Source organism: Vanacampus margaritifer, chromosome 13, assembly GCF_051991255.1.
Source record: "Vanacampus margaritifer isolate UIUO_Vmar chromosome 13, RoL_Vmar_1.0, whole genome shotgun sequence".
Taxonomy (NCBI): domain Eukaryota; kingdom Metazoa; phylum Chordata; class Actinopteri; order Syngnathiformes; family Syngnathidae; genus Vanacampus; species Vanacampus margaritifer.
In genome coordinates, this window is record NC_135444.1 from 1,321,732 (window position 1) to 1,346,765 (window position 25,034).

Sequence of the window (25,034 nt, forward strand, 5' to 3'; positions counted from 1 at the left end):
ATGGAGATTTCACTTGAAGGCGGTATCAACTCATCAGCCAACTTTGAGTACAAGGGGGCTCACCAAGCATTTCGGGATCGCTGGAAACAGACAGATGACACAATGTGTCGCCACAGTTTGTCCTTCCATTTGCACCATACAATGAGGAGCGACTTCTTTGCAAGCTACCTGTACCTGTTGGAGAAGATTCCTCTCGGTAAGATGTTCCACCCAGCACTCTAACCATTTAGCAATGGAATAATCATATAGTCTATAGTTTTTTTTAATGGCCATGGGCTTAAATTTTGTTTAATAAAAGGTCCACAACAAGCACTTCACATAAGAGGATAATTTGGCCACCCATCGATAAAACCAACACTTTTTCACTTCAAGACAAATTAATCTCTCAAGTCAAAGGCATGCCAGTTAAAGTATGCAATGATTATTAGAACAGAAACATTCATACATAGCACATAAAGTACACCAGCTACTGTAGATCATGAAATTACATGACATGTTGACATGACCTGAATTTGTATTCTAGTATCATTTATATTCCTAAATTGCATTCTTTAATATATTGTATTGCGTTAATTGAGATATATTTACAGCTGTAGTAAAGCCGGCATGACATAAAGTACATCAAATATATATGTGCTGTATGCAAAAAAAAAAAAGGCTAACGACACGAGAAACATGAATGAAAGTACAACCTAACCCAACCTCAGAATATCTATTTTTAATTTATGAGCAATGCAAAGGTATTCTAACCAACATATTTCATATACAGTACTGTATAGACTACTGTTTTCTGCTAGGAAGCTTACAACTGGTTTTCAATGTACAGGTATGCGTACGACATTAGAAATACCACTGGAGGTTCCATGTCACTCCCTCTCCTCCAGTAAGCACATTTTTAGTGATGTAATTCAACAGTGGCACAATCAAATTTAAGGACATGTAGTACACTTATACATTGTCTTTCTCTTAATTTTGGTATCCCAATCCCATATTGATATCGGATGTTGGTCTGATTTCAGACAAAAAAACAGTATTGGAGTTTTATCAGTCCCCATCCAAAATCTCAGATATTAACACTCTTATAAAGCAGTCCATTCCAGACTCCGCTCATGCTCTTCTATCCAGCAGCGTCTGTTTCTAGAGTGCAGAGCCCACGTGATGAAAACAACCGTAAGGAGTAGAAAATGTCGGCAGTGTGGGAGTGGTTTTCATCTGAATAAGACGTTGCAGTCGAGTGCAACATTTGTCACACACAAGTTTCCGGTGGTGAAAAATAACTGCGTAAGTTTAATACGACAAACCACATTAGGCATAAGGCTGTCTCGATAATTACTAACTATCGGAAAATGGACACAATCTTCATTGTCTCAATAATTACTAACTATCGGAAAATGGACACGATCTTCATTGCATCTTCTGTCAGTCAGCCTACTGTGCGAGCTGACATCACGAACGTAGCTAACACTCTCACTCACTCACTCACACACACACACAGACACACAGACGCACACACACACCTGTCTTTGTATCATTGTGTTCACATCTCATTGACATGATGCATTTCCTAGCCCCTTGCCCTAACCCCAACCATCAAAAATGATCGCTCCTCTTAACTCACTCCACTAGTTTTGCACAATACACTTTGTAAATAGACACATAACACACTCCTTGGGGGCCTGGGTAGGGTGGAGACACCGTCTTCGCCCTGCAACTCCCCTCCAATTTTAATGCACTCCACAACTAGAAGGGGCGGGTGAGTCGGGGTGGGGAGACATCGCTTGGGGTAGACCGCAGTATTAAGCAGTGCAGCGGTCCCCCATCTGTTCCCCCGCCTCGCCACCATGCCCACCTATTTTTATTAATTGTGTGTGTGTGTGTGGGGGGGGGGGGGGGCTGGGCTGTGGTGGGTGGCGGTTGTGGGTGGGGGGCAGAGGGGTCGTGGGGGGAGCGGGGGGTGTGGGCCGTTGGGGTGCCTGGTGGGCCTGCCTACCCCGTGCCGTGCTGCGTTGGGCTGGGGGCACGACGCGTGTTGGGGTGGGGCGCTCCGGGCTTCTGGGTTTGCTCTCAGGCCTGTGGCAGTTAAAATCTGCCGGTGATAATAACAGTGATTGCACTGACTTATTTGGCGCTGTTGAACTGTCAACCAAAATAGCATATTGCATTGGCTAAAGTAGTAACACAACCACCAGTCACCAGATTGTGTAGTGATTAAATCAATAGTTCCTGGTGAGAATGTATTGTATGTTTCATTTTTAGTGATTTGTAGTGTCCTGGTTATTAATTTTGAAAATCTGGTCAGCCTATTCTGGGAGCCTGTTAGCATGTGAGTTAGCTGGTGGCTAGCGCCTCTCGTAGTGACGTGGAAAAGTCTTGCGACGACTTGGTAGGATATATTCCAACCTCCTGAGACTTTAAGCAATATTTTCGCATCTCAAACAATTACAAAGATTTGTTGCATTTCATGCATCTGTTAAGACCAATAAAATCCTGACATCTTAAAGAAATAAAATATATTTATCTTGGCATTTGGGATACTCGTGGGCATGTATTACTTATTTTAGACTTAAAATCTAAGTAATTTTTTCCTAGAATAAATCTGCCAAACTGTTCTGGATATAAATGGGGGCGTCCTAAGACATGAGACGTGTGCCAATTTTAGGAGCTACATTACATGGCAGCAAGGGGTTGTGTTATGACCTTTTGGACTCTCTGGAATTTCAGAGTCTAAAATTCACTCACCTCTGTTCAACTTATTTGTCCCCAGACAGAACGTTTCTCAGTCTTATGCCAGAGCACGAATTGAGTGATCGGTAAGATATGATGTGTTGTCTCAGCACTGCTCCAAGATAAACTTAGATGACTGATTGATTTGATCATCGACGGGATATGTGTTGAACATTCTTTTTGGCAGATAAAGCAGCAGCTGAAGGGAGAGTGTCCAAACGGGCATCGTGACACTCACCCACGTGGCTCCCGCTACTCCGCTGTCCGGCATCGATTCCTGGGTACAAGGGGTCCCCAGGATTTGGGGGTCGGGGAGCTGGCGGGGGTGGGTTAGGCTTGTGTGTGTGTGTGGTGGTGGTGGGGGGGGGGGTGTTAGTCTGTGTGTTTTAGGGCTGGCGGGGGCTGGGCTGTGGTGGGTTTTGGTTGTGGGTGAGGTATTGGGGGGTGGTGGGGGGAGCGAGGGCTGTGGGCCGGTGGGGTGCCTGGTGGGCCTGCCGTGCCCCGTTCTGCTGCGTTAGGCTGGGGTCGCGGGCCATGTTAGAGTAGGGGGGCGCTGCGGGCTCCTGTTTGCTCTCCAGCCGGTGGCCCCCGCGAAGTCCGGGGGGTTGTGCCCTGGCGCTGTCGAGGCTTGGGGGGCCCTGGGGGGTTGTGCTTACCCTGTCCGGTCGAAGGCTCCCCTCTTTGGTGGAGGTTTTTCATGCATGCCAGATCCACCACACCAGCATCTACCGAAATTCAAACACAATCTGCTTCTTCCTCTGGTCGCTGAATCGGTGGAGGCTGATGTCTGTGGATCTCACTCTGCTTCATCTATCCTTCCTTCCTTTCTTGAGTCTTTCCTTTGGTCTCTTGAGGTCTCTGTAATTTATATGCTTCTGGGGTTGGTGAAAGATTCTGGTTTGTAACCCTGTGTGTAGTAGGTGGTGTCTGGTCAGTGCTGGATTTCACTTTTCTCTCTTTTTTTTGATCACTCCTCGGGTCTCCTGACAACTTCACGACTATCGGCATTCTGAAGTATTCGGTTTAGGTGAAGGGTATGGGATTTTTAATAGGTTTCAGGTGAATTAATGAGCACAAACTCACGCACATATGCACACACGCACATGCACAAAAAATAAGAGAGAGAGCAATGATGATGACATCTTGAATCGGTAAGATTACCAAATGAACAATACTGATACTAAACTCTCAAAAAGCGGTCTGAACTTGTGGGCACCACCAAAATGTCCCCACAATTTCAAGTCAGTCCACACAATGGTAGTTAAACATGGAAAAACACGTATGTATGGGCCCCACAATGTAGCAAAGACAAAAGCACACACATTCACTCACACACAATAGTGGTGGGGGAAAAAATAAAATTAATCAAAAATCAATCAATATATTGTTGCGCTCTCTGTTGCAATAAATAATAGATACACTGACGGCTGATGTCGATATTTTACAACACACCAACGCGCACATAATCGATCTACCCCGTTATTCAGACATGTCAAGGAAGCTGGAAACATACTCAACGTAACATGCCACCTACGCTAAGGCTAGGCTACACCAAATAATACCTATATTGATGCAAATGCAATAGCCTTAGTGGGCTATTTAAAGTTGGCCTGCGTGGCGGCGTGACTGCCAGTTTGACTTCCCTTTTCTTTTATACTTGGACCATGTATGAAATAAGAATGTATCTGCCTCATATTTGGGCTGAACAATTTTGTGAAAAATAATAATGATGATTATTTTTGATTGAGATTGAAATCACGATTGATAAAACGATTATTCATTTAAAACTGATGTTGAGTGAGCGCGCGGTTATTTTTTATAATTTATAAAAGTAAAGCAGTTGGGGGGCACAGGAGTGGGGATGCGAGTGTTGGAATGCGGCCAGCAGTGGCCGGAAAAGGCGCTGATGTGCGAAACCCGGAAGTCGGAAGTCCGTGGATCTACCCCGTGGGATCATCCGTTGACGTTACCATTAGCGCTACCGTCAATGTTTTTAAAACAAAGCATGTTTTGTATTTTAAATACACGATGTGTGTAATTATTCTTGTTGTGTATTTAGTTTTACAGTAAACTAACTGGGGTGGAATTAAAGTGGTACTCAGGACTAAATAAGGGCTGTCAACACTCACGCATTGAGCCTGACATACATGCATTTCTGTCCATTCTCACACTCTTACGCGTATCTGTAACCTGGATGGAAAATCTCTAGTTTCCAATTCAATTTCTAATTAATTAATTTAGTTTAATAAGTGTAACGTTTGCGTCATGCGGTCACGTGACAGGTGCTTCGGTCGCGGAATGTGGAAGCGACTGGCCACGGGTCGAGCTGACACTGAGCTGACGAAAGTATACTGTAGGTATGTTCACTGATCTGAATATATGACTGGATAGCCGATAACCCGTACACGCCCTTGCAAGCCATTAAAGTCACAGGGAGGTCATCTTGCTTCTCCCATCTCCCGAGAAGACTACTGTATAAACTATACGGTATACGTACAGATTAGATGAGACTTGGCAAGATGGCGTGTTGAATGGCAACTCGTTTGGAGGCTGCATCAAACTTGTCTCAGAATTAAGATAGAATAACACTTCTGAATGAGCTCAAGAAACGTGTTGAAACCTGCCAAATTGACAAAGCCCGGTGGAAACGCTGTGGCGACTCAAGAAGTGACCAATTCAATAGTGGAGCGGGCCATAAGCGACCACGACTATGCCATGGAGGTTAGCATGGCTAATCAAATGAAACGGAAAGAAATTGGGTCCACTCCAACGACTTAGAGCAAGCTCCCATCCGGCAAGAAGAACAGAACCGAAGACAACGAGACAGAAATCTCCAACCAAACCTTGAAGCCATTCAAGGCATGGAAAAGAACTTTGACGAGCTAAAGGAGCAAGCTAAGCAAACTAGCTGCATGCTAGTGGCCTTGTCCAAAGCAAGTGCAGTTTAACGCCAAAGAAGTTAAGGAATGCAAGGAGAAAATGAAGAGACTGGAAACACAATGCCAGCTCCTCTAAAAGGAAAATGATGATTTGAGAGACAGAGTCACGGAGCAGGAAAGATACAAGTTGCGGTGGTGCTTGAAAGTGAACGGCGTGGCGGAGAAAAGTGATGAAAACATCCGAGCAGACATCATTCATCTCTTGGGGAAGATTGTTCCTAACTTGGAAGTACGGCAGCTAGAAGATGCCGTTGATGTGGTGCACAGGGTCGGGCGAAAGGAGGACAACCGGAGCAGACCTGCCGCGGTGTTGTTCGTGGGGAGGCTGATCAAAGAGAAGATTTAGCGCAGCAGAAAGGATTCCCCGGTGTGCAAGGAGAGAGGCATCCGCTTTGCGGAGATGATGTTGTTGGAGGACCGGGAGGCAAGGAAGACCTTATGGCCACAGATCGAGCAGGCCCAACATGAAGGGAAACGAGCCTACTACCGTGGTCCACATGGATACATCGAGGGACTAGGGGTGCATGCAACGGTTTCAGATTTTGGTGTACGATTATAGTCTTGAAAAAAAAATGCGGTTTTACGGTTATTCTTATAGACATAAATAAATCACATCATCAGTATTCTTTGAAAATGTAAATTTCTAACAACAATAAATAACAGATTTTTTTTTAAGTTGCTGCCTTTTAAAGCAAATACAGCAGATTAGACATAGGCCATGGGCACTATGTATAATGTAACGTGGGTACCAAATCCAGCCTGTTGTGAGGGCGTATTATCTTGACTCTATAATCTCTGGCACGTTCTGCCGCATTCGGTCATGTGACAGCATGTTACCAATAAGAGCCGTCGGTGAGCAAGTGTACAAAAGTAGCCACGGAACGCGAGGTGAAATGTTTGTTGCTGCTCGAGGTGTTTAAAAAAAAAGAAGAGGATTCTGTCTTAAATATTACTCTTATGGTTTGAATACTTACAAGCTAACTGATTAACTTGTAGAGCCTGCCCTTTCCCCACGTACACTCAACCTGGTCTACCGGTACCCAGCCGTCGGGTATGCAACTCTCCCCGCGCGTTCCAAGCTGAGCCCCTGTGTTGTTGTGTGCCCGCTAAATGGACTGTGTGGAAACAGAAGAGCTGTTGTGAGCGGAAATAACCGGTGTTGTTGAACGGCTAGGGTTAATCCTGACGTTTAAAAACCACGGTTAATCGTAAAACCGGTTAATTGCTGCACCTCTACGATGGACGGAAAATTGGTTGATGACTGACTGACTGGCAGGTGACGTACGAATATGCAAAAAGAGTAGAAATTGTTAGGATGGGACTTTTGTTTATTAGAATAAGACAAGATTAATACTTCTGAGTACTCAAAGTTTGTTTTCTTGTTGACCAAATTTTGATTAGCCATGGAAGCAACAGGTCAGCTGGTGTTGCTATTTATTTTCACAGATTTCCGTGTGTCGTAATCACACACAGAGCAGATGGAGAAGGTCATTTGAAGGTCGACAGTCATTTTCTGATTTTGGTCAATATATATGGTTACAACTAGGGACGCTATTTTCAACCGATACTGATAAACCAATATTTTAGAAAGTGCCAATGTCGATAACAGATAAGTGAGCCGATAATTGTTTGCAAAATTAACTTGAATACAAATATACTGTCGAGTCCTACTATAAGTCTAACATTTACAAATACATTGAAACATTGTGTAAAGCATCATGAAGCTGAATTTTATTGATATCTCTGCTTCAAAGACCACCGGTAACTCATTTTGAGTTTGCCAAAACAAAACAGTCATGTTTTTAAAATGCAACAAAAAACTGCGAGGGTAACTTTTTAGGGAGACACAGCAAAGAAAGCCTACACTAACAACTGCCAAGTCGTTATGATGCATCTTCTGTCAACACGAGGTCCGTTGTGCGCATTATGACGTCATAAATATGCAACACTAAAATAACCGATGGGACGTGTTGAGGAGTTGGGCACAACTTGAGCCACAGCCACAACAGATGGACCAACATGGTATGTCTTTTTTTTCTTTTCTTTTTTTTCTTCTGCTCTCTTTTTTTCTTTTTCTTTTGTATGTGCGTGCGTGTGAGTATGTATTCATTAGTTCACCTAAAACCTATTAAAAAATCCCATACCGTTCACCTAAACCGAACACTTCCAGCCAGAGTCGTGAGGCCATCAGTAGACCCGAGGAAGGACCAAAGAAAAGAAAGGAAAGTGAAATCCAGCACCGACCGGGCCACCAACCAGAGTCCTTCAACAACCCCAGAAACATCTAAATTCCCAAAAATCAGGGAGACCTCAAGAGACCGAAGGAGAGACTGAAGAAAGGAAGGAAGGAAGGAAGGACAGACGAAGCAGAGTGAGCTAACACCAGCCTCCACCGATTCAATGACCTGAGGAAGAAGCAGATTGTGTCTGAGTTTCGAGAGATGCTGGTGTGGTGGATCTGGGATGCATGAAAATCTTCACCAAAGAGGGGAGCCGTCGACCCCTGCCAGGACAGAGCAAGCGCAACGCCTCAGGGTCCCCCAGGCCGCGGCAGCGCCAAAGGACAACCCCCGGGTCCCCCACCCAACACGGCCCGCGCCCCCCACACAACGTAGCAGGACGGGACACTGTAGGCCCACCAGGCACCCCACCGGTCCACAACCCCCGCTCCCTCCACGACCCCAATTTAGTTACAAATTGCCAAATACAGAAACATCAATGTAATTTATGGCGATGTGGTGGCTCTCGCTAACAGGCAGAATTAAGTAACCAGATTTAGGTTAAAATATTCTATCTACGTAGACCATGTTTCTATAAATTTTGATTTTTGGTTTTTATTTGAGGCAAATATTTTTTCCATTAAAATGTGATTTATGAGGAGGTTAGGCCATTGGTCAAAATTCAGAGTTTGTTTATTTTTCCAGTTAACAAGAATTGTTTTTTTTGCGAAAGTAAGGGCTACAAGTGTAGATTGAAATTGTTTATGTGGTAAGTCAGTTGTTGTTAGGTCACCTAGCAAACACAAGTTTGGAGATAAAGGTATCCTACAGTCCAAGATAGCGGAAAGACTTTAGTCCAGAAATACATAACCAGTGTGCATAACCATAAAGCATGAAAATAAGTGTCTGTAGTGTTTTGTAAACACTGGAGACAAATGTCGGAGTCTGAGAGTCCCATTTTCTTCATCATATATTGAGTAATGTATGTTCTATGAATAATTGTACATTGGATAAGTTGTAAATTTGTGTGTTTTGTCATTTTAAATACGTTTTCACAAACTTGAATCCAAAAGTCAGATTCCGGATCTATAGACAAGTCTGTCTCCCATTTCGAGATGGGTAAAGACATTTTATCAGTATATGAAAGTAACTTATATATTTTTGAGAGTTTTTTTGTTGTTGTCGGAGAAAGCTTGGTAATATCTTTAGCTAAAACAGGCGGTTGGAGCGTCCCCCGAAGTGCTGGAATTTGTTTCTTTATCATACTTTTAACTTGCAGATAATGTAACATGGTATGCCTATTATTATCTGCGGATTTCTTTATCATCTGGTGCATCTTCTGTATGACGTTAAATTGGTTGATAATTGCCGATAAGTATCAACAGATTTCTTGATTATCTGGTTTATCTGTTTGACGTCAAATTGGTTGATAATTGCCGATAATTATCGACCACCGATATTATTGTGCATCCCTAGTTACAACTCTGCTGCCCAAAACAAACAATTGTTAGAAAATGTTACTGCGGAGGTAACTAATCTTAAAACTCTTCAGGAAACACGGTTAAATTAACATTGATGGATTGATGATTACAATTTAGTTTGGTTTCTTCTTCTTCTTTTCCTTTCGGCTTTTTCCATCAGGGGTCGCCAGGGCGAATTAGTTTCCTCCATCTAACCCTGTCCTCTGAATCCTCTGCTCTCACACCAACTACCTTCATGTCCTCTTTAACTACATCAATAAACCTCCTCTTTGTTTTTTCTCTAGACCTCCTGTCTGGCATTTGGAAACTCAGCGTCCTTCTGCCAATATACTCACTATCTCTCCTCTCGACATGTCCAAACCATCTCAGTCTGGCCTCTCTGACTTTATCTCCAAAGCCTCTTACATGTGCTGTGCCTCTTATGTACTCATTCCTGATTCTATCCATCCTGGTCACTCCGAAAGAAAACCTCAGCATGTTCATCTCTGCCACCTCCAGCTCTGCCTCCTGTCTTTTCCTCAGTGGCACTGTCTCTAGACCAAACAACATCGCTGATCTCACCACGGTTTTATAAACCTTTCCTTTCATTTTAGCTGAAACTATTCTATCACACATCACACCTGACACTTTTCTCCACCCATTCCAGCCTGCCTGCATACACTTCACTTATTTTCCCCACTCTCCATTGCTCTAGACTGTTGACCCTAAATATTTAAACTCCACCTTTTTGGTCTCTTCTCCTTGTAACTTCACTCGTCCACTTGGGTCCCTCCGATTCACACACAGATACTCCGTCTTGCTACAGCTAACTTTCATTCCCTGCCTTTCCAGGGCAAACCTCCACGCCTCTAGTTTCTCCTCTACATGTTCCCTGCTCTCACTACAGATCACAATATCATCATGTGCAGTGCACGCTAGCTGCGGTTGCTTTAGCCTGATATCACTGGCGAGGTGAGGAGGGGCTCCCGGGTGGTGGCCGTGGCAGTGAAGACGCACTGCTTTTTGGTGTAGAGCAGAGTAGAGTAGGGTACATCCCGTCGGTGGAAACGAGGCTCTACAGTCCTGACTATTGATGAATGATGGACGCTCAATATTCATTGGTGCACCCACCTCAGTTTTTTTTTTTTTGCTCTTGCAACTTATTCCTAGCCCATTCATTTGTTCAATACATTTCCTTTCCAACCCTTGGACTATTTCTCTGAACACTTAAAAGTTTGGCTGTGAATTTTTGAACTGTCCATTAAAAGGGACTGCAACATGAAAAATCTACTTTTTGGAGCTTTTAGCCATGTTAAAATGCTAATTCCTCACCAAAAACATGACCAAAGTTGTGTTTTCCTCCATTCGCCCCTGTATGAGAAATTCTAGGTTATTCTGCTCTCCAACCACAAGCCCCTCCCAACCTGAAAAACGAGCTGTTGGCGCGGTTTGACGTCATTGCATGCGGCCCCACCCCCGCACAGCCTCTGCGGACTAAACGCTCACCCACTTTCTCTGAGACCTCCCTCCATGAGATAGTGACAAAAGTAGCCTTTAGCAATAAACATTCTTTCCAAATTAATTCAAATCAATCAATTATTCTTCACATTTGCAATGCCAAAGTGCAATGAAAAAAATCCATCGGCTGACACTGGTGTAAACTACAGGTAAAACATTTGTGCTGATGAATTTAAATGAATGGATGCTGTAGTGGATAGTGCGCTCACTCCATAAGCAACAGGGCGCGGGTTCGCGTTTTTGTTTCAAATGTTTATTCAAGAATTGATGGCTTGAGTGGCTTGCGTGACCAAACGCAGAGATCTAGCAGCCCGTGAAATTTAGAGTCCATTTTAAAAATCGGCTTAAAACCTATCTGTATATTTCGTGGCCGTTGCGCGAAGCAGCCGGCTCGGACTAGGTCATGAAAGGAGCATGGAACCACAGAGGGAGAGGCGGGGTTTTACTGAACCGAGCGTTTGACTTCCAAGTAAGGTGTAGTCCCCTTAAGGACAATTTTCATTCGTGCTGTTAGATTACTACGGTCCAATGAAGCTTAAATTGGATACGTTTTCTATTGTTTATTTAATGTTGTCTGTCTTTGCAAATATTAGTGATACACGGTGCCAAGGTTTTGAGTTTCTCTATTACTACTCTCTACTCTTACTAACGCTGAATCTTATTTTTTAGTCTACTCAAACATCACAACCATTTGATTATTTTTCACTATATACTAAAATTTTCACAGAGGATAATTAACATGCTTCATACCACTGGGGAAAAATGGTTAAAGGGATACTTAACTAATTTAGCCATTTCCAGCAGTAAGAAGATAAAATTTTGTCCAGAATTAATTTGATAACTTCATTTTTTATGTACAAATAAAAAAAATTAAAACACTTTTCCTCTTGCTGTCGATTGAAGATGACATCTTGCGTGCCGAGGAAATACAGTAGGTATCGACCAATAATGGCTCACCTGTTTTCTGAATTTGGTCAGCAAACTGAGCCATGATTGGTGAGTACCTGTTTCCGGAGCACTGGTGATGTAATCTTCAGTCGACAGCAAGAGACAAAATTAGTTTTTAAATTTTTTTATTATTCATGAAAAATAATGAAGTTATCAAATTCTGGACAAAATATTATCTTCTTACTGCTGGAAATGGCTCAATGAGTCAATTAAGCTTTGTTTCACGTCCAATCACTGCTCACCTGTTTTCTGAGTTTGGCCATGTAGGGTTTGCCAGCTGAACTGTGATTGGTCGTTCCCTGAGCAACTGTGGATTTTGCATCTTATTTCATTTTCCACAAACACAATATTAATCAGAATACCGTGTTTAGAATAAGGGGCTGCATATAACATATTATTGTTCCTCATTTTGCGCAAGGGTGATCATTGAGCGCATGTTAACGCTCCGACATGTCGTTCTTTTAATGCATGCCCAAGCCCTTCAATAAAATCATGTTTCCTCTATTACACAATATCTTAGTTCTACTGTTGTAGTCTTAAATTCCTGTGTAATTTGTCCTGTTTTCCACACAGAGAGCTGGAAAGCTGAAAGCTTGTTTCACGCATGCACAATGAGAAATCAAGTCGTGTTAGTTCCGAGAGGTTGTTTCTGTACGTGCAGCAAAAAATCTGGCAGTAAAGCAGCTTATCTGACAACGCGCATGCGCATTATTGGCTTACTTGACTTGTTCTGCAGGACACAGTCAGTGGTTCAGTTCATCGCCGAGTCACAATGAGCTCCGTTTTCCCGGAGAACTTTTGAGGAAAAGAAGAATATAATTTCATGTGGTTGTTCTACTTTCAAGCCAGGACGTATTTTTTCCTCTCCTGGGTTGAGCCCACTTCAAGGGCACGAGCTAGTTCCGAATATTGTAAATTCCAATGTATTGCCAAATTTGTGGGCATGTGATTGTGTTATTTCACTCACCAAGGAGCTGGTTACATTACAGTGAGTGTGCATCAACCTGCGTCAGTCCTGAATATTTCTGCTTTAATTCTATACCTACACAGTGGTATAAAGTCCATCCATCATCTACCGCTTATCCGGGGTCGGGTCGCGGGGGCTGCAGCTTTAGCAGCAAAGCCCAGACTTCCCTCTCCCCAGTCACTTCGGCCATCTCCTTCGACGGGATCCCAAGACGTTTCCAGGCCAGCCGAGAGACATAGTCTCTCCAGCATGTCTTGGGTCGTCCCCGGGGTCTCCCGCCGGTGCTGCCCGGAACACCTCTCCAGGGAGGCGTCCTGGGAAGCATCTGAACCAGATGCCTGAGCCACCTCAACTGGTTCCTCTCAACGCGGAGGAGTAGCGGCTCGACACTGAGTCCCTCCCGGCTGACCGAGCTTCTCACCCTATCTCTAAGGGAGAGCCTGGATACCCTGCGGAGGAAACTCATTTTGGCCGCTTGTGTCCGGGATCTTGTTCTTTCGGTCACGACCCACAGCCATAGGTGAGGGTAGGAACGTAGATCGACCGGTAAATCGAGAGCTTTGCCTTTCGGCTCAGCTCCTTCTTTACCACAACGGACCGATACAGAGTCCGCATCACTGCAGACGCTGCACCGATCTGCCTGTCGATCTCCCGCTCTAACCTACCCCCACTCGTAAACAAGACCCCAAGATACTTGAAGTCCTCCACTTGGGGCAGGATCTCATCCCCGACCCAGAGAGGGCACTCCACCCTTTTCCGACTGAGGACCATGGTCTCGGATTTGGAGGTGCTGTTTTTTCAACCCAACCGCTTGACACTCGGCCGCGAACCGCTCCAGTGAGAGTTGGAGATCACTGCTTGAAGAACCCAACAGCACCACATCATCTGCAAAAAGCAGAGATGCAACGTTGAAATGTTTCAGCTAAAATAAAATGAAACCAAACCGGACCCCCTCAACGCCTCGGCTGCACCTAGAAATTCTGTTCATAAAAGTTAGGAACAGAATTGGTGGCAAAGTCCAACCCTTACTGGAAACGGATTAGATTTACTGCCGGCAATGCGGACCAATCTCTGACATCGGTCGTACAGGGAACGTACAGCCCGTATCAGGGGGCTCGGTACCCTGTAATCCCGAAGCACCCCATCACAGGACTCCCCGAGGGACACGGTCAAACCCCTTCTCCAAGTCCACAAAGCACATGTTGACTGGTTGGGCGAACTCCCATGCAAACCTCGAGGACCCTGCCGAGGGTGTAGAGCTGGTTCACTTTTCCACGGCCGGGACAAAAACCACACTGCTCCTCCTGAATCCGAGATTCGACTTCCCGACGGACCTTCCTCTCCAGCACCCCTGAATAGACCTTACCAGGGAGGCTGAGGAGTGTGATCATTCTATAGTTGAAACACACCCTCCGGTCCCCTCTCTTTAAAAGGGGGACCACCACCCCGGTCTGCCACTCCGGAGGCACTGTCCCCGATGTCCACGCGATCTTGTAAAAGCGTGTCAACCACGACAGCCCCACAACATCCAGGACCCTTCGGAACTCCGGGCGGATCTCATCCACCCCTGGGGCCCTGGCACAAAGGAGCTTTCCAACCACCTCAGTGACTTCGACCCCAGCGATAGGGGAGCCCACCTCAGAGTCCCTAGACCCTGCTTCCTCAAAGGAAGACGTGTCAGTGGAATTGAGGAGGTCTTTGAAGTATTCTCCCCACCGATTCACGATGTCCCGAGTTGAGGTTAGCAGCACCCCATCTCCACTATACACAGTGTTAATGGCGCACTGCTTTCCTCTCCTGAGACGCCGGATGGTGGACATTTCTTCGAAGCCATCTGGAAGTTGTTTTCCATGGCCTCACCGAACTCCTCCCATGTCCGAGTTTTGTCCCAGCGACTGCCGAAGCTGCATTCCGCTTGGCTAGCCTGTACCTGTCAGCAGCCTCCGGCGTCCCACAGGCCAAAAACGCTCAATAGGACTCCTTCTTCAGCTTGACGGCATCCCTTACCGCTGGTCTCCACCAGCTGGTTCGAGGATTGCCGCCACGACAGGCACCAACCACCTTACGGCCACAGCTCCGATCGGCCGCCTCAACAATGGAAGTGCAGAACATGGTCCACTCGGACTCGATGTCCCCCACTTCCCTCGGGATAAGGGAGAAGTTCTGCCGGAGGTGGGTGTTGAAACTCTTTCTGCCAGAGGATTCTGACAGACGTTCCCAGCAGACCCTCACAATTTATTTGGTTCTGCCCGGTCGGACCAGCATCTTAAGCCCCTCACTTAACCCGTGTGTCCAACACATGTGGCCCGCAAATCCGATGACATGACTACAAAGTCGATCATCGAACTGTGGCCTAGGGTGTCCTGATGCCAAGTGCACATATGGACACCCTTGTGTTTGAACATGGTGTTCGTTATGGTCAGTCTGTGGCGAGCACAGAAGTCCAATAACAAAACACCGCTCTGGTTCTGATCGGGGGAGCCATTCCTCCCAATCCCGCCCCTCCAGGTCTCACTGTCATTACCCACGTGAGCGTTGAAGTCCCCCAGCAGAACGAGGGAGTCCCCACGGGGAGCGCTCTCCAGCACACCCTCCACGGACTCCAGAAAGGGTGGGTACTCTGAGCTGCTGTTCGGTGCATAAGTATAAACAGTCAGGACCCGTCCCCCCCACCCGAAGGCGGAGTGAGGCTACCCTCTCGTTCACTGGGGTTCTCTCTGGACCTGGATTCTGCATCCCTGAAAGTAAGGTATTTTTGGGGGTGGACGACGAAACGATATATTTTTGGAATTAATTAAAGAAGCGAATAGTAATGCAATTTTAGATGGAAAACCACAAAGAAACGCTACAGTTTATCAAGAATAGAAAAAGAAAACTCATACGACATCATCGCACGGCGCAGTCGCTTCCTCTTCTTCTTCTTTTAAATTACTGGTGGATCACAACTCTATGGCGTATATCGCCACCTACAGCGGCAGAGTCCCCTCTCAATATTCGCAAAAGAAGCTTAAATTTGTAACAATTGGATGGAAACCCGACTACTGTCACCTAAGAGCGACGTCATCTAAAGGTGTTTTTCTAATGGCTGCTACTAGATGACGTCACTTCTGTGTGACACACTTTCAAATGTTCTTATTCCAGTTAATAAATATTAATAAGTTCATTAATATACTTAAAATCACATTTAAAATCAGCCCCAAAGGCTCATGTATTAAATTATCAAAGACAAATTATTTCGTTTTGTAAACTTAAAATGTAGTTTCTGTTAGTTTAAGCTTTTTTAGAAAAAAAATTGTTAAAATAGTTGTAAATAATTTTATTTAATTGTAGTTATTTCGTTTCATTTTTCTTAACTAAAACAACTTTCAATAAATCACAAGAGGTCCTTTTTCCAGCTAACGTAATTAATTACTATCAATCAAGCCGTGTGTTGATTTTGCCAGTATTCCATTAAATTAATTCTTGACGATCTGGATTGTCAAGGTTATCGTTAATAGTTGGCCAATCAATGTATTTTGATTTAGAATACAACCTGTCAAAGTGGCCAGTGGGAGTAATGCTGCTACTATGGAGGTAAGTATGGTGCAAAAGTATTTTGTACCTGTAAAAAAAAGAAAAAAAAGTAGTTGTAGTAAAAAAAGAAAAATATCTGTAGAAATAAGTATAGATTTGTAGCTGTAGAAGTCGTGATTTGCACCTGTAAAAAAATGTGCCTGTACATTTTTTGGGGTATCTGTACAAAAAAAAATGTGATTGTACAAAAAAAAAATTGTGCTTGTAGAAAAAAGTGTAAATTTGTATCTTTAAAAGTCATGATTTGTACCTGTAGAAATGACTTGTAATCAAAGAAGTCCCCACTAGGAGTCACAATTGTTTTTTCTGCTGCTCTCCAATCACGTAACTTTTGCACCAAATTTCTCGCTACAGATGGTGCAAAACTGATTCGTACTTGTACAGCTTCGTGATTTGTACTCGTAGAGAAGAGGGCGGGCGCTGGAAGATTTGGGCGAGCTAAAGCTCAACCTCATTGGTTCAGCGAACGACAGTGGGTTGATCTCAAATGACGTCACGTTTTTATCATTAATATGCACAAGTCTGAAATTCCAAACAAACAGAGTAGCCACACCAGCTTACGTGTCATTTTGGAAGAAGAGGACGACTTCTTTGACCACAAGTTGTCATTTCTACAGGTACAAATCACGACTTTTACAGATACAAATTTACACTATTTTCTACAGGCACAATTTTTTTGGGGAGGTACAAATCACGACTTACTACACTACAGATACCCACTTTTTTCTACAGGTAAAATTTTTTATTTACTACAACTGCTATATATACTGTATATATATATATATATATTTTTACAGGTACAAGTTACTTTTGCACCATATTTGCCTCCATATGCTACCCGTCCAAATGGAACTTTGCCGTCATTTGGCGAGTTGGCACAGTGTGGATAACCATGTTGAAGCACTATTGTATTTTTTTATGTGTAGCTATGTAATGCCAATGGCATGTATTCATTTTCCATGACAGTGAAACTGTTTCCGGTCACATGTGAGTACATCCAGGGAGAGAAACAGTTCTACTACAGAGCTCAACGATTCTACGAGGATGTGCCAGCCTCAGAAGAGGGAATGATGGGAGACTATGTGGAGGTGTCCAATGTGGATCTGGAGGGTTCCCGCCATTTTCTAAAGAGGTTTGTGGTAAGTGTGACTGAAAAATCCCACTGAAACAGATTTATGTTGACAAGCAATTTATGGTCAGGATGCAAAAATATCTAGAAAAATCTTGTATTTTTCTAAATGTTTATCCTTTATAATCAGAGAGTAAGTCAGTTTCAACCTGAAGTTACAGTCTGTTAAAGCAAAAATAAACAGCTATGTTCCACCATTAAATTAATTATGTGTTCTATATTGCGGATTCTCCTGCACAAAGATCAGTCAGCTTCACTGTTTGCTTACACCATTGGAGCTCAATACAGCCACCTGATGGCAGCAGCACGTTATTTTCTTGACTCCACTGTGCATATTCACTCACTTTTCTGTACGATCAGAAAGACTATGGGTCCATTTATACATGGACGCTTTGGGATAAAAATGCCAGAATATTCTATCGGAAGTGCCTTTTCGTTTAGACCAGGCTTCCCCAATCCAGGTCCTTCAGGGACAGAGTCCTGTTGCAGGTTTGAGATATTTCTGTCCTCCAGCACAACTGATTCTAAAGATCAGGGTCGTTATCAGGCTTCTTGCAGTGCTTGCTGATTATATGAATGTTCTTCCAAAAGTGAGCCGTTGGGGGCGATCTTGACTCATGTAAAGTTCCATTGTACGGGGGCATTCTGGTATTTTGAATTTATGACTGATTCTGGTTTAGTTATGAGTTTGAATCAGCTTGTGCTGTCCCTTGCTTGAATTTGAGGTGTGAAGACTTGGCGCGTTTATTCTAACTCGGGCATCAGTGTTTTACACTGGGGAGTAGGGAAGAATTACCACCAAAGGGGTCCCAACGTGACGTTCTTGTTTGGAAAAACACATGGAATCCCTTATCAGCAAGGGGAAAAACATCCATGTGGGACAGCAGGATGGCGTTGTACTGTCTGTCTTCTTCTTTTTTTTTTCTTTTTTCCTTAAGAGCTCAGTATTGTTCATTCGGTAATTTTACCGATTTGACATGTCATCATCATTGCTCTCTCTCTGTACTGTCTGTCTTGGCAAAAAAGAGGGAGGAAGAAATTGCCGATAGTTCCAACAGTAGCTTCACCTACAGAAACCTTGCTACCACTTTACTTCCTCTAGATCAGGGTTCACCAATTCCGGTCCTCGAGGTCTGCTGTACTGCATGTTTTAGATGTTTCCGCCTACCAACACAACTGATATTAAAGATCAGGATCATTATCAGGCATGCTGATGAGCTGATTATATGAATCAGGTGTGCTAGTGGGCGGAAACATCTAAAACCTTCAAGAGTCCGGACCTCGAGAACCGGAATTGGTAAAACCAGTTTTAAAACAACACTAAGGAACTTTCAGTTTACGTTGATTATGGTGGCGCCATATGGACAAAAGCTGTATGTAATGTTATGCCTGAAGGAAAACTAAAATTCCCACGAGGACAACCGCATTGCGTCGTTTTTTAGCTCACGCCAGCGAGTTGAAAGCCAGGCTAATGTTGATCCTTGACTGTCCTTTTATCCGGGTAGCTTCCCTTTTTTTTTGTCTCCTCAGACAAAACTTTTCAGTTGTTTTGCAGCTTCTGCCAGGAAAGCAGTAATCGTGCGTCGACATTCAAATTGACTTCCGTCTTTGTAACAAATGGGGAAAGGTTAAGTGACGTATGCCATAAAGCAGTCAGCACATTTGTAATTTTTTGTGTGGCAGTGTTAGTGTTAGTGTTAATTTTATCTGCCATTTTAAATTTAGTCGCAGTTTTAGTTCAGTTTCAATCATGCTTGTTAGTTTTTATCATAGCTATACTATACTAAAAATCTATTATTTTAGTCCAAGAAAATTTTTTATTCGTCTAGTTTTAGTCAACAAAAACTGTCAACGTTTTAGTCTAGTTTTAGTCAGGACAATCAATTAACCCCTGTATTTTTTTGTAAGCACTTACCTGGTACAAACCCCCATGGCAAAGGTACCATTCAACTAGTTTTAAGTCAATGTTTCATCAGAAGAGTTATGAAAATATTTTATTAAGGCTGAAAAGTTCCTTAGTGCTACTTTAACCGTTACACCAGGATGAAGTACACATCTAGTTGAGCAGAATTAGTTTTTTTACTTCTCACCCGATTCACGGCAGCACTAGGGAGTTGCCGGTCACGGCAATATCCATACGAATGGCTAAAAAGTACACGCACCATCAATTCTTATTCTGCCAATCCCATGAATATGGCTACATTCACACTGCAGGGTGTGATGCCCAATTCAGATTTTTTGTTAAATGCAATCTTTTTATGTACCGTTCACATTACAAAAACAAATGCGACATATATTGTGAACGCAACGCGCCCGTGATGTGACTTGCATGCGCAAAGACCACATTTCGAGTGATGTACACCCAAAACAACAACGTCACGTTGCAGTGTTCATGGAAGTAAATATTGTCCCTACTTGCAACGTTTTACTGCCAGCCAACTGAGGCAAGTGGCTTTTATTGCTTATTCAGCTGCCTCTAAATAGGCAAACTGATTACTCTCAATGAAGAACCGGTGCGTTAGTAGCCATGGCGCTACCCAGCAGTCAGGCTTCTGCTGCAAAACAAAAACAATGCCTGAGCGACCAGCCTGCACGCTCAGAACATGACAACGCCATAGAACAGAGGCGTTGGCGAATTGCTATTCACAGCCTTGCACTCGATCGGCATCGTTTTGATGACACATCGTAAAGATTCACTTACCACTTCCGGCAATCCCGCAGTACTTTAAAATTAAAGTCTACACTTCCAGCTGACAAGGCACCTTTATTGTGACGAGGTGCAACAACAACAGTGCATTTAACAGCGCAAATTACATTTTTGCCTTGTTACGACCAGCTCTGCTAGGGAAAAGGTAAATGTGGTGTGCCCGCTCACGCTTTTGCTAGTCAGTATGGCTCGCAAAATCCACATTTTGACGCAAAATCAACGCAAGACATCTTATTTTGAGCCTTGGGTCAATGTGGCAACCAAAGGGCAGCATGGACAACATCAAGCCGATATGAGAATTCCTCCCACGTGTGCCTCAAAATGTCGCGGTCCACCATGTTGATTCCTGATGTTATTAGATCTTACATACCACATTTTTGCTGGAAGTGGTGGAACATAAACTTTGTCTTTAACATACTGCCACAAGAAAAAGTCACACACAGTGAGGTCCGGGCAGGCCAAGCGCACAGTGCAGGATCTGTAGAACCTCTCCTACTAATTGAATCACACCAGAAGGCTTACGAAACCCCAGCGGTTAAACTGACACCCAATCAAACTTGGATAACTCCTCTTTCAAATGACTACTAATTCAGTCAATTACATTATCAATGATATGAAAGACTGAATAACAGTGAACCACTGACGCGCCACGTGGACCGTGGACGTTTTGGAGATGTCGGCTGGATGTCGGTGGTGGTCACATTGTGCATTTGTAAAACATGAAATAAAAACTTGAAGGTATGTACAACATGTGTCCAAACTAGAGTTTTGTATTGTTTTTAATATATATATTAAGGCTGGGCAATAATATGTCTGAAAAGTCTAACAAGATTAGGCATGGGCTGATCCGATTACCGGTTTGACCGTTTAACTTGATTTTAAAAAGTCAAGGTTCCATTAATAATGACTTTACAAAAATATTTTATTCTGACCGTATGTTTCTTTTTTTTCTACTTAAGGGCCCTGGGAAGGCTGGCACTCACTGTGCTCTGGACTGTGGCTCCGGTATTGGTCGCGTGACCAAAGGAGTTCTCCTCCCTGTGTTTGAGAAAATGGAAATGGCGGACATGATGGAGCACTTCCTCCTACATGCACATGAGGATTACCTGGGTGACGATGCAGACCGCATTGAGACGTACTACTGCTATAACCTTCAAGAATTTACACCTCCAAAGAACAAGTATGATGTTATCTGGATGCAGTGGGTGGCATGTAAGTAGAGCTATGATGATGCAAATCCTTAAACAATTAGCATAACTTCTTGCATGGTAGTCCGGTAAACACACTCCATTCTCAGTGTTTCGTGGATTACAGTTCGTGCTCAACAGTGATGCGGGGTGTCCCAGGTTTGCATCCTCTATCCTCAGTGTTTCGGTGATTTAGGCTTACAACACCTTGAGAGGGCTCAATGGCAACACCTGCAGCCCTGTTGAAGCCCAATTGCTACTTCACGTCGCAGCCTCTGAAACTGACTGTACCAACAAATCCGCTATAAGCGCTTCCTACAGTGAACACCTTGGTACGCCAATTGTATCACTTGACCTGGGCTGCTATTTATTTTAATGTGCTTCAGGCCTTTCCGATCATGCTTGATACCTGGGATTCCAGGATGTACAAAACTTTCTGGAAAGGATTTTTATTTTATTTTTTAGAATATTTGATTTTTCAGCACAATTTGTACATACAACCTTAACCCAACAAACAATACCCCCACAGCAAGAAAAAGAAAAGATTCAGCCTTTGATAATGATATGAGACTACATGCCAATCATTTGAAGCAGTTATCCAATTAATATGGTCTAAATACGGTTGTCAAACTTTCAAAAACATGGCATATTGTTTTCTGAGACAATAAGTATTTTTTCCCGGGGGCACACCGCTGTTCATATAACCTAGACCATCTATCAAGAAGAGCAGGGGAGTCTGATTTCCATGTTCTCGCAATGCATTTTTTGGCTACACATAGAGCAATCTTAAGAAACTTAAGTTGTGCATTGTTCAAAGAATGACTTATTGAGTTGAAATTCCCCAATAAACATATTTCAGGGTCCAGCGGAACAGTAATTCGTCCAATCCTGGTTAAAATGGAGCAAATATCATGCCAGAAGGGCCTCACCTTGACACAATTCCAAGTACAATGTACAAAGGAGCCAACCTCAATACCACATCTGGAAACACAAGTCTGACAAAGTAGATTTAAAAGAATGTAGTTTTTGTTGAGTGAGATATAACTGCTGTAGGAAGTTATAATTTGTCAGTCTATATGGGGCATTGATGATAGTAGAAAGGCTGTTCTGGCACAAATTCTTTAAATAAACTCGAGTTGGTTCCCTTCATAAAGAAGGTTTTGGAGGTTTCCCTCTTCCAACACAAGCTGATTCCAATCACCACAATCGTTATCAGGCTTATGCCGAGCTTGCTGATGAGCTGGTCATATATCAGCTGTGTTGGAGAACGGAAACATCTAAAACCTGCAAGACTGCGGCCCTCCATGACCGGAGTTTGACACCTATGTTCTGAATGATTGATTCCCTTCTTCTACCACATATCCAAAATCTCATTGTCAAAGAGTCATAGGAATGAGCTTGTTTTGTTTTAGTGGAGTTTTAGGCGACAGTCCAACTGTCAATCCAATACTTTTGTGAACCTCATACCAAATATTCATTACATGTCTTAGTATTGGATTGTCTGGTGTGATGTTTACATATTTTACATTGTGTTTATAAAAGCAGCTGTTTGCAAATGTCCCTTATGGTTAAAACATAACAAAATGACTACCGGTACTCACACTTAAATTGTATAAGGAAAGAAAAAGTGCTTCAAGTAACATTTAGGAATAGTTACCATTTGACCAGTTTTCAACTGTGGTTTCTGTATCTGAACTCTGGGTGGCACTCATGTTGCTATGTACAGTACATTACTTGACGAAGAAGGTATCTGATGTGACATTGCTCTGCTACACTGTAATATGTGAATAAATAAATAGATACAAGACTGATTATTGAAAGTACTACAGCGACGGAACTTGGGTGTCTGGTACAAGTTATACCCGAGCCCTTACCAAAGCACTAAACTTATTCATTGTGTAGTACTTGAGTATTTGGAACATGTATGTTTAATGAAAAATCACCAAATTAAGATTCTAAACCACAGCAATAAAATCTATATTCATTTCCCCCCCTAATGCTTGTCTAAAAAGAACATAATTTAACTATAGTAATATCTTGATTACTGTATGTTTTTTTTTTTTTCTCTGTAGGCCACCTGACAGACAAAGACCTGATGAACTTTCTTATTCGCTGTAAGAAGAGTTTGCGTTTAAATGGTGTAATTATTATAAAAGACAATATGGCACGACAGGGCTGCAAGTTGGACAGCATTGACAGCAGCATTAGTCGACACCTGGATATCATGAAGAGCATCATTTTCAAGGCCGGCCTAGAGATCTTGGCTGTTGAGAGGCAGGAGGGCTTCCCAGAGGTCATCATGCCTGTATGGATGATTGCAATGAAATAGAATGTAACAAACAGGCCATTAATGTTTGATTAGACAAATGCACTTTTAGCAATGTGAATCTCCATTTTAAAAGGGCTGTACATATTTTTTTTGGGCCATTTTTTGTATTCAGTGGTGAGTGTTGGACAGCTGTGTTAACCACATAAAGAGGCACCGATTCCTAACTAGGATTTAGTACGAGTTCAATTAGCATTTTGCATGCATTTATGCTGTTCCTGCATGGGCGCTTCAAATAGTAATTAAACAAAAGGACATTTTTGAAAAGGTTTGTCTGATATAAATACTGCTTTGAATTCATGTGTTGTACTTAATTGTACACTATACTTGCCATTTTTGTCAACCTTTCTATTTTAAAGTGTATTTTTCGTGTGTCATACATGGTAATTGCTCTATTAAATAATACAACTAATACAAAGGTGCGGCTTATCCATCAGATCACAAGGGGGCACACTACAAAGGAAGCACAAGAAATAATAAAATATAGTTGGAGAGACAGAACGAGAGCGAGACAATTTGCGGCCTCATGGAAAAGAAAGTAGTGGGAACCCAGTGCGGTAACATTAAAACACCCACAGCTTACAGTTGGGTGCGGCTTATATGTGTAACAAACTCGAATATTCCCCAAATGTAGCTAGCGCGGCTTATAGTCAGGTGCGCCTTATAGTCCAGAAATTACTGTAGGTACCTTTCACACAACTGGCCTGGGCTCAATAATTGCCTTCTGATTCACTGGCAATTAGCCCAATATGTAATTCACCTCTTTCTCTTAGGGGCATTTCCTCCCATTTGCGCTTAAGTCAATTCCTTACGCACTTGAAATACGCAGCGATTCTCCTGTCTCAGGCTTCTGATACACCCACCTGCGTAACCGGTGAAAACTCGTGCAGCCACCAAAGAGTTTTTCAGCCATGGAGTTTCATGGCTCAGACCGGCCCACTTACTGCACGTACTGTAGCTCTGCCCTTGCATACCAAATGTCTATTGCTGGAAGAGAAAATGCTTGAAATTTGGCTAAGAGCTTCTTTTTTGCTTCTTTTCATTCCAGTGTTTATTTGTTGTTGTGTTATTGTTGAGGTTACTAAAAGTAATCTCTTGCCTATATTGTTGAATACAAGATTGCAATGTAAAAAGCACTGTCAAAAATATAAAGTACTCTAAGCAAGAGCTAAATAAAAATACACAGAGCAAAAAAAGAAGTGTTAGATACAAAAACACGTCACACTTGTCACATACACTTGACTCTTAAACACTAAATTGTTACTTGCCCGATACTTTCCTTTCACTCAATTCGGGAGAAAAGATGTGAATAAAATGTTCCCATGAAAAGATGATTC

General features: G+C 43.0%; 2 protein-coding genes across 2 annotated transcripts in view; both read left to right on the forward strand.

Moving 5' to 3' along the window:
* Positions 1-23,700, forward strand: ntmt2 (N-terminal Xaa-Pro-Lys N-methyltransferase). The gene is made up of 4 exons (XM_077584920.1): positions 1-196; positions 17,315-17,487; positions 21,144-21,396; positions 23,444-23,700. The coding sequence occupies exons 1-4, from the start codon at positions 1-3 to the stop codon at positions 23,698-23,700; spliced, it is 879 nt and encodes a 292-aa protein (XP_077441046.1).
* gorab (golgin, rab6-interacting) overlaps positions 1-25,034 on the forward strand; it is a 292,517-nt gene that overhangs the window by 145,636 nt on the left and 121,847 nt on the right. The window lies entirely within an intron of this gene.